Below are 10,000 nucleotides of genomic sequence, written 5' to 3' on the forward strand. Positions count from 1 at the left end.
TGAATCTATATTTCTTTAATCCTGTTGAAGGTCTTAATAGTGTGCATTTTATTTATTGTATTGCAATTCATGTGTTTTATAGATACACATCTTTGATTTTATTTGAGCTGCAATTAATATATAATAGGTCCAATGGAAGAAAGGTTTATTATTATCATTATAATGAATATTATTGTTCTGATTAATACCAGGTCTCTTGTCTGAAGTAACGTCTCTCTTACATAAGATATAACCAGCTCCGACTCGTCTTCATGAAAATAAAACCACATATTTTATACCCGTCTACACTTGTGTCCCACTATGAATGACACAAATTCAAATGTGGTGATTCTTTCCTCTTTTCAAATTTCTCTCGGTGTTCGGTCGTCAGCAGGAAGTCTAACTGTGTGTGTGAAGCTTGACGAGTGATTTCACCATGAACCAGCCGAGATTGATCTTTTTAAATCAGGCCACAATTAAAGTGTTTGTTTTTTTCAAGGGGATCCAGCGATGTTCATTAAGATGGTCGTGTTGCGGCCGCTGTAAAGCTTTGGGAGTAAACCAGCAGCCGGGTCACAGTACAACACGACAGAGGAGGAGGAAGAGGAAGAGGAAGAAGGCAAAAACAGAAGGAGGACGAAGGTGGAGAGAGGAGGAGGAGGCAGCACGACATCATCCACAGTCACACAACATGCAGGTGGGGGGGGGTGCAGGTGTGTGGAGGGGGCGTGGTCACCTTGGTCAGCAGGTGGGAGGGTTTCCCTGCAATGTTTCTCAGAATCAGAGAAGTTTCCCTGTCCAGATACGAGTGCTTCAGAGAGAAGAGAGACAGAGAGAGTCCCGGTGAATCAACCTGCTGACTGATTGACGGACTGATGGATTGATTGATTGACTGATTGATTGACTGATTGATTGATTGATTGGATGTGTCAGTTTAGCAGAAAGCTGTGCAGGTGAAGCTCGGCAGCAGAAGAAGAAGAAACCTGTGAAGAGATTACAGGGATGATGTCGTGGAAAGAAACATGTTAACACACTTTAACACCGACCAGACTCAATGTGATCAATCTGATCCTGTGAGACCTTCATACATCATCATCATCTTCATCATCATCATCATCTGCAGAACAGATTTCCGCGTCAACATTGACTTCTGGGAAATAAAGGTTAAACAGTCGAAGCAGAAACAAACTGTACGCTCACTTCTGCTCCAGGCTTCACGGAGCGAGACAGGGCACCAGACACTTTATCAATTATTCATGTGCTGAATTATTAAACTGTATTACTCATATATTTACTGACAACGTGAACCCCCACGACAAGCCGACCCAGGCCGGGTGTGTGGCTCAGAGAGCCGGTGTTAATCCCTGAGACGAGCGGCGTGAGTCACCGCTTCATCCCGAGCAGGAACAGTTTCCCGCTCAGCAGGTCGAGGTCGAAGCACGTGGATGTGGATTTAATCCTTCTTTTTTATTTTTTATAGATGTAACCGTTTCCCGTTTTCCTGATCGGATTTTCCCAGAATTTTTTTGTTTCAAAATAACAAATAATCCACTTCCTCCAATCTGATTAATAGATCGTTTAATGTGACGTTATCTCAGCGAGATAATGATGGAATCTGAATCCATTTAGTTAAAAAAAAAGAAAAAGATAAAGTGTGTGTGTGTGTGTGTGAGTGCACTTCACTCACTAGAAACCATTTTGATAGAAAGCATTAGTTCTCTCATGATAACCACAGATTAGAATTAATATTTAGGTCAAACACACATGACATGTAAAAACACACACACACACACACACACACACACACACACACACACACACACACACACACACACACACACACACACACACACACACACACACACACACACACACACACACACACACACACACACACACACACACACACACACTGCAGTCAGATTTTCCCTTTGGCCAAGATCTGACTGACCACATCCAAGTGTGTGTGTGTGTGTGTGTGTGTGTGTGTGTGTGTGTGTGTGTGTGTGTGTGTGTGTGTGTGCGTGTTGATCCCCTCTAGGTCACAGTAATCACTAAGGAGGGAGCTGCTACATGCTACTACACATCTTTGTGTATCTTGTGCATCTTCTGTTCTTATCCTTATGTTCGGAATGTGTTTCAAAGTTTGTGTGTTTCAGTATCTTGTGTATTCTTTTATTGTGATGACCCGTTTGTCTACATGTGCACAGATGTTGGTTCCAAGTTCTCTTCCCTTATCTTCCTTTATACATAAATATGTTGACTGTATCGCCAACACGCAGCAGGAGACAGTTTTATTTTATTTCATCTGGGGCTTAAATTGGATTAAATAAATGTTAATACCACATACAGTGGGATTTAATACCAGTTTCATGGTCACATGGATTTATTTCTTAAGTGCATGAATTTATTGACATTTGTGTCATAAGTTCTTCCCCAGCTGCACATAATAATAATAATAATAATAATAATTCCTAATAATATATTTAACCATGATCTGAATCAGCTGCGAAGAAATTAATGGATGCATGGCTCCACCAATTGAAGAAAAGAAAAAAAGAATTGTTTAAATATAAGACAATGTAAAAGTCAGTTTTTGCTGAAATTACACACAAAAACATTTAGGAAGTAACATTAGATTCCAGGAGATTAGAAGATTAGAAGGAACGAGGAGGTACGACCTCATTAACAGAGTTCCTCTGGGCAACATGATGAAGATGCAGGATCAGGCTCTTTGGTCTCCATTTTTTATTTCTCCCATCAATGCTGTAAAATATGAAATGAACCAATTCGTTTTTCCTCCTCTGCTCTGCACCATCACTCATCTTCACAGGAAATTTGCCTCCTTCAGTTTGGATACGTCGCCATGGAGACTCATCCGCTCGGCAGCAGAGGCTTAATTAAGGAAGCTCTTCATTTGAACAACTATCTAACAAAAAGAGCAACGTTAGATCGACCTAAAGGAGAAGAAAAGCAGGAAATGTGCTTCTCTGATTTTATGCTGAGAGATGGATGCAATTTAGAATTTTTGTCGCCTAGTTACCTGTGCGCAGGGATGGATACAAAAAAAACCCACCGGACTTTTGAAAAGCTCGTTACACTTTAAAAGACTCGCAGACGCTGAATTCTGTGCACAAAACTAAAGTAACGTGCATCTTGTGTCAAGGGGAATTTTTAAACACATGATTAAAAATGCGATTTATCGCGATATAACTATTGAAATTCAGAGATTAATAAAGAAAATGTATAGTTTGAGAGGCCTAAACGTGACATGTCACATCTTTTGTCGCAGATTCCTCACGTCTTGGCACAAATGTCCACAACTGCCCAGTCGTTTCCTTTCACCTGTGGCAGGTACAGTCCTGCTCCACCTCCCCTTCCCCTTCCTCTTAGTCCCAGCGATCTTCTGATCAGGGATCTTGAATCTGAAGATCAATACTTCATTTATCCTCTATTCCTCCTGGAAAGGTCAACCGAGTCCCAGAACAAGTCAAATGGTGAGTCGGAAAACTTTTGTGATTTTTTTACTGCCCTCAATAGAAAGTGCAGCAGTCCCAGTTTCGAATGAGCTGGACTCACTCTCTCCTCTCTCATCCCTCTCTTTTGGATTTATCTCTCTGTCTTTCTCTTCATGTGCGTCTCTCTGTCTTTGCCCTTTAGTTCCCATCATCCCTCTCTGCCTAACTCCTTTATCATCCACAGTCACTCGCTGACTCACTCGGGCCTCTCGTGTCCTTATTCTAATAGTTTTCATCCCTTCTCACTCCTCCTCTCTCTTCGTCTGTCCCTCTCTTCTCTCTCTCTCAGATTCACTGTGATATCTGTGTGTGAGCTGGAGGAACTGGAGCGGTAACTCACTTTGCCACCGAACCGCACAGGATTTGTGTTTTTTGCAGTGCAGCTCGTTGGGTGAGCAACTGGAATGACACTCGCATAGATGTAGATCGCACACCTCTGTCAAATTCACACAAACACTCGTAGATATCAGTCCCTTACATATGTATTATTAGCTCCGCCATGGAGGTTATGTTTCTGCCCCTGTCCGTTGGTTTGCTCTGTTCGTCAGCAGGATTACGCAAAAAACGACAGAACAGATTTTCATGAAACTTGGTGGAAGGATGGAACACGTGCCAAGAAGGAATCCGTAACATTTGGGAACAGATCCGGACAAATGGGCGGATCATCACGTTCATTAACACAGCGAGATAGGGTATTTCATTTTTACTTTTTCACCAATCTTCCTGGGAATAAATCAGGCGTATCTAGCGGACTGATATCTTTGTATGAGTGTGTGTGATTTGGTGCGAGTTGATAGAATTCAAGGAGTCTCCTATCTCGCAGTATTGAAGAAAGAGATAAAAGAATTCCTGGATCCGTGCCAAAATGTAATTGTTTTTTTCTTGACCCACGTCCCTTTTCTCTACCAAGTTTGGTGGAAATCCGCACAGTAGATTGTGTGTAGTCCTGCTGACAGACATCAGCTCCTAGGCAGAGGTAAGGTTTGGGGTTAAATTCCCTCGGCAGCCGCGAGGGTCAGAAAAACTAAAAGACCCACTGTTGCTCAATTGCTCCAAAATGCCTGGTGAAATGGAAAATCTATTAACCGACCTTCATAAAACCTCTAAAGCTCATAAAGCTCTTTTTAAAATATCCTGCATTACATTTTGTGAACCGGTCACATCTGACTCTAACGCCGGTGATTCGGGGGCAAGGTTACGACCTCGCTCGTTCTCTCGAGTCTGTCCAGGAGCAGAAAGAAGCGAGGACACAGCCTGAAGCAGCAGAACACAGCCAACAGCAGCAGCGGGGGAGAAGACGCCAACCAACGCAAACCACCGCTGCAGAGAAACCTGAAGACGTCCTACACTGTAAAAAAACAAAACGTGAGCGCAAGGAAGGACAGAAGATCTGCTCTCGATCTGCAGCTGTGGGAAACAACACGACTCTTCTTTAAGATTAAAAAAAACAACAAACATGAAACTTTAATCTTCCAGCTCAACAGTTATAATTTTTTTTACAATCTGTGGAGTTTTAAATCGTTAAATCGCGTCTTGCCACATCCCAGATGAAGGACATTTGAAAATCATCTGGCATCTGCTTTTATTTTATTTCATGTGTTGTAACAGAGTTGAACACGTCTGCAGTGCATCACAATCCCACATCACTTGAAAAGATGTGAAATCCACCAAAACACTTTTCATAACCGACGGTAACGTAAAGCACATTCTCACCCCGCGAGTCGCCCCCGGTCTAAAAATCTTTCCCCCCCCCCCCCCCGTATGTTAAATTTAATTATCCGCTGACGCATATAATCTGCTCATAATCTGTTATGAGATCGCAGACGCAGCGTAATCCAAGGCGCTGGACAGGTGTGGGTGAGGTGGAGCCAGTCACAACACCCGCGGGCCGCGGCCCCGCTGCTAAAAGCCTGAAAAGTGAATTAGCGCCGGCGTGCATCGTGGAGATGGAGGCACTTAGGTCAACCTCACGGGTTGAGTTGTTCCTGCCTGTTGTTATCTTCTGTGTCTGTCGGTAAATTGATAATTGAATCGATAACCGGCTTTTAGTGTTTTAGCGCCAGCGTTAGCTTGTTAGCCCGACTATCACTTTAGCTAATGTATCTATCTATAGGACGGCACCAGCACAGTGCCCATCACAGCACATCCAACACTCATTTGCCAGTTTATTAGGAACACGTAGCTAAAACTGATCCAACATCATAAACAAGCAATAACTCAAAGTACCCGTATGAAGGTTTTATGTTTGGTTTTGGCTTGTTGGCTAGTTTTGGCTAGTTCTTCCCGTTTCGGTCAATGAAATGATAATTTCATAGATAACCTCTTTGGCGTTCAGTGTTTTTGAACGACAACCGTAGCTTGCTAGCACATGTATCACTTTAGCTAATGTAGGCAGGAACCAGAACACCGTCTGTTTGTTCAATTCTCTTTTCTCATTTGCAAGTTTAGGAACACTTAGCTCAAACGAAGCTAACGCCACAGACGTTCAATAACTCAATACAGTCACCCTTCCTATGTGAAGGTTTTTATGTTCAGATTTGGCCAGTTGGCTAGTTTTGGCTAGTTCTGCCTGTTTCTGTCGATGAATTGATAATTGAATCAACAATCCCTGTGGATTTTAATGACAACGTGTGCTTGTTAGCATGACTATCACCTCAGCTAATGTATGTTGTTGAGGCCGGCACCAGCACACCATTGGTTTGTTCCTATTTGAAATAGATCCGACACTCATTTGCCAGTTTATTAAACTTAGCTTAAACATATCTAACACCACAGATAAAGGTAAAGATGAGGTAAATGTAAATCAATAACAGTGTATGAAGGTTTTTATGTTCAGTTGTGTCTAGTTCTGCCTGTCTCTGTCACTGAATCGCTAATTTAATCAAAAATTCTTATTTGGATTTTTGTGTTTTAACAACAACGTTGACAACTATGACAAAAGCTATATCTTGAGGCCAGCTCAGAGAAACAGTCCATTTTTCCCCATCATCTGATTCACACTGTAGTTAATATCAATTCCCTTTGTCCCAAACCATCTACCAGAAGAAAGGTGACGGTCAGAGAAAACAAAACAAATCCTTCATTCGTTCTTTTGTGTCGTAGGAAGTGGGCGCGTACCTCTGTGCTGTGATGGCCCGGACCGGCTCCTTCAGCCTGAACCGACGGCGGCTGACCGTCCGACTCGCTGGAGCGGAGAGCGCTGTCCAGCGAGTCCATGGACGAGGCCGAGTTCACCGAGACCCCAGAGGCCGAGGTGACGGAGGAGCGCGAGGAGTGGACGATGGAACGCGCCTGAGGGGGTCAACGGGAGAAGGGTCAGGAAATAATGTTGACATTCAGTTAGTCAACGATAAAAGTGAAAAGGCAGAGCTCATTTTGAAGCTTCGCTTATACCTCGTGTTCGCTGACTGTGCCGACGGATCCGGTGCGTCGATGTTGTCGCTGAGAGGATCCGGGTCGCCGCATGGTGGCCGACGTATAGGTGGAGGCGGAGCTGAGCGAGTGGGAGGAGGTTTGACGAGCGGCTTCGTCCATGCTGATGGACGCCTGAGGAGGGAAGGTGGGACGAGGGGTCAGAAGATTTCACCAGGTATGGATGTTTTTTGGTCTAAATTCAATTTCCACGCTTGCACACACCTTCTCCAGCTGGGCCGTGATGTCGTCCAGGCTGAAGTTGGAAGCCAGCGCCGGCCTCCCGTGATGCCCGGCGGGCACTCTGATGGTGCCGGCGGGCGACGCCCTGGTGCTGCTGCTGCTGCTGCTCGCCCCGCTGCTGCCGCCGCCACCGCCGCTGACACTGTTATTACTGCTGCCGCCGCCGCCGCCGCCGCTTCCCGTTGGCTGCTGCCTGCCACTGCGCCCTGCTGGAGGCTTCTGACGGACCTGGAGACGTGGAGAAGGAGCGCGTTGAGACTCAGTGAGAACTACATTCAACATTCTTCTTTAGAGACAGAAACAAATGGGTATTTCTTAATTTTTAGCAAAAACAACATATTCACAAAATATTTTTCGTGAATATTATTTAATTTGTTTAATTATTTGCTATTTTTTGTGTGTTTTCTGTGGTTGCCACATTGCACAGGTGATTGTTTGTGTGCGGACCTTGGTGTCGGTGAGCCCCAGACGAGCCATGCCGCCGGCGCTGTTGGGTTTTGCGTTGACGGTGGTGAGTTCCTGTTCGATGGAGCAGAGATCTGCCATGAGAGCGTCCAGATCCACGTTCTCGCCCTGATTCAACGCCTCTGCAGACGGAGAGACGATCGGGACATGAGACAAACTGCGGAATGAAATCCAAGTGAGTGTTTATATGTGTGTGTGTGTGTGTGTCTGACCGTTGATGTTGTAGATGGAGAATCTGTAGGAGAAGTTGGCCATGTTGGTTTCCTGTCTGAGGGGAGCTTTCTGCTGAGGAGGCCGCTCCGGGCGGCCGTCATCCAGACTCTGGGTTTGACAGAGACAAAGAGAAAATGAATGTGTGAGTATCTCTGTTGAAGCACAAGACATGAAATACTCTGGTGTACGATGTAGAGCTGACTCTGAAAATACAAATGAGCACCTGTGTGAGTTTGTCCAGCTCTCCCAGCCAGGCTCCAAACATCTTGTCCAGGTCCTGGTCGTCCTTATCGCTGTCCTCCTCTTCCTCATCCTCTCCCTCCCGGACCTCCACCTCCTCATCTGACAACTGGTCCATCTGGGGGGAGAAGGACGGACAAGACAAAGGGAGAAAAGAAAGAGAGAGACAAGGAGAAAGAGACAGAGATGTTGGTTAATTCTCCTGCAGCTGCAAGATGAGAGCGTGATCTCTCAGCTCCGCCTAGTGGTCCACAGTATGTACTACACTTCATATTATACTCGTTCTCTCTCTGAAGTGAACAGCAGAGGGCGCTCCAGCTCCTACATCACCAAGATAAGGGTCAAAGGTCACAGTAGGACACTGGGATCAAATTATTCTCGGAACTGTTGGCCACATTCTTTTTTACGGAAATGCTTATGAATATAAAACGGCTTCTTAAGTCCGTTCTGAAGCTTCCTGGCACTAAGATTAAGACACATTTGAAAGCTGTAGTAAAAAAATTTAAAGATGTCAATAAAAAGCCTGTTTGTGATAAACCCACAGCTGGAGAATTAAAAATAACTCATGACACGCTAATGAACATTTTGAAAGAAACAGCTGTGTTTAAGAAGCAAACAGGAAACAGATTGACTTGTTGTCGTTAGGCTGTCAGGCGTTTAAGTTCTTCTTAGAAGACTTACAGAAGAGACATAAAGAAGTTCTTACTTCCATGTATAAAATATAATATATATATATATATATATATATATATTACATTTTATCATTCTGCATATTTTTGAAGACATACTGTCTTTTTACCGGACAAAGAATAATATTTCTATGCTGAAACTATAAAACACATAAAGACGTATAGTTTAAGAACTGTTGACAGAGTCAAGAACTTTTAATCTGTTTGCAGAAAGACAACGCTGTCTGTTCCACCACCTTCAAATATTATTAATGATCATAATAATAATCATAGACCTGATTTATGACAAAAGAAAACAAGGGGGAGGACAGAGAAGATCGGGGGAAAGGTGTGTGTGTGTGTGTGTGTGTGTGTGTGTGTGTGTGTGTGGGGATGTAGTTACCATCCGGAGAACGAGTCAACACACTTTTGGAGGGAGTGCTGCTGTGATTAATGACACACACACACACACACACACACACACACACACACACACACACACACACACACACACACACACACACACACACACACACACACACACACACACACACACACACACACACACACACATGTACAGTTGTTTACACTATGAATACAGATCAGAGACTAAGACGCGCAGCAGCTGCTGAATTCTTCACAACCAGTAGCAAATATTTCTCCTCCCGAAACGTCATATAGTGAGACATATATCTATATAGATATCTATATATCTATATAGATATATATATCTATATATATATATAGATATATATATCTATATATATATAGATATATATATATCTATATATATATAGATAAATAAATATATAGCTTCCATTGCTCCCAATCCCAGTTTATCCCTGCAGGTGGCGCCGTTGTAGCAGACCCAGTCATGAGTTGTCAAAGAAAGACTGATATTTGGAGGGATGAAGATGAAGAGAGAGACGGGGCATCTCCACATCTCCAGCCGGGCAGACGACCCCCAAGTATCACCCGGGGCGCAGTGTACTATTCCTGGGTAGCAGTTTTGCTGTTGCCCCCCTGCTGTCAGATACAGCTAACCAACACACACACACACACACACACACACACACACACACACACACACACACACACACACACACACACACACACACACACACACACACACACACACACACACACACACACACACACACACACACACACACACACACACACACACACACACACACAGGAGCCGTGCTACAATTAGACTCCTGTGGTTAAGGAGGTCTGTCATTTAGACTGGAGGATAGGGCA

At 44.0% G+C, this 10,000-nt stretch overlaps 1 protein-coding gene across 3 annotated transcripts in view; it reads right to left on the reverse strand.

The window, feature by feature from the left end:
- raph1a (Ras association (RalGDS/AF-6) and pleckstrin homology domains 1a) overlaps window positions 1-10,000 on the reverse strand; it is a 50,980-nt gene that overhangs the window by 16,478 nt on the left and 24,502 nt on the right. For 2 of the 3 annotated variants that reach the window (XM_035603929.2, XM_047337230.1), the window contains exons 3-9: window positions 8,053-8,187; window positions 7,829-7,937; window positions 7,599-7,738; window positions 7,134-7,379; window positions 6,891-7,043; window positions 6,615-6,788; window positions 716-790 (exon numbers count right to left, since the gene is read on the reverse strand). In XM_035603929.2, coding sequence (XP_035459822.2) covers window positions 716-790; window positions 6,615-6,788; window positions 6,891-7,043; window positions 7,134-7,379; window positions 7,599-7,738; window positions 7,829-7,937; window positions 8,053-8,187 — 1,032 coding nt within the window. The remainder of the gene's footprint in view (window positions 1-715; window positions 791-6,614; window positions 6,789-6,890; window positions 7,044-7,133; window positions 7,380-7,598; window positions 7,739-7,828; window positions 7,938-8,052; window positions 8,188-10,000) is intronic. The other variant, XM_047337229.1, reaches the window with a different exon arrangement.

Source organism: Scophthalmus maximus, chromosome 14 (genome assembly GCF_022379125.1).
Source record: "Scophthalmus maximus strain ysfricsl-2021 chromosome 14, ASM2237912v1, whole genome shotgun sequence".
Lineage (NCBI taxonomy): Eukaryota > Metazoa > Chordata > Actinopteri > Pleuronectiformes > Scophthalmidae > Scophthalmus > Scophthalmus maximus.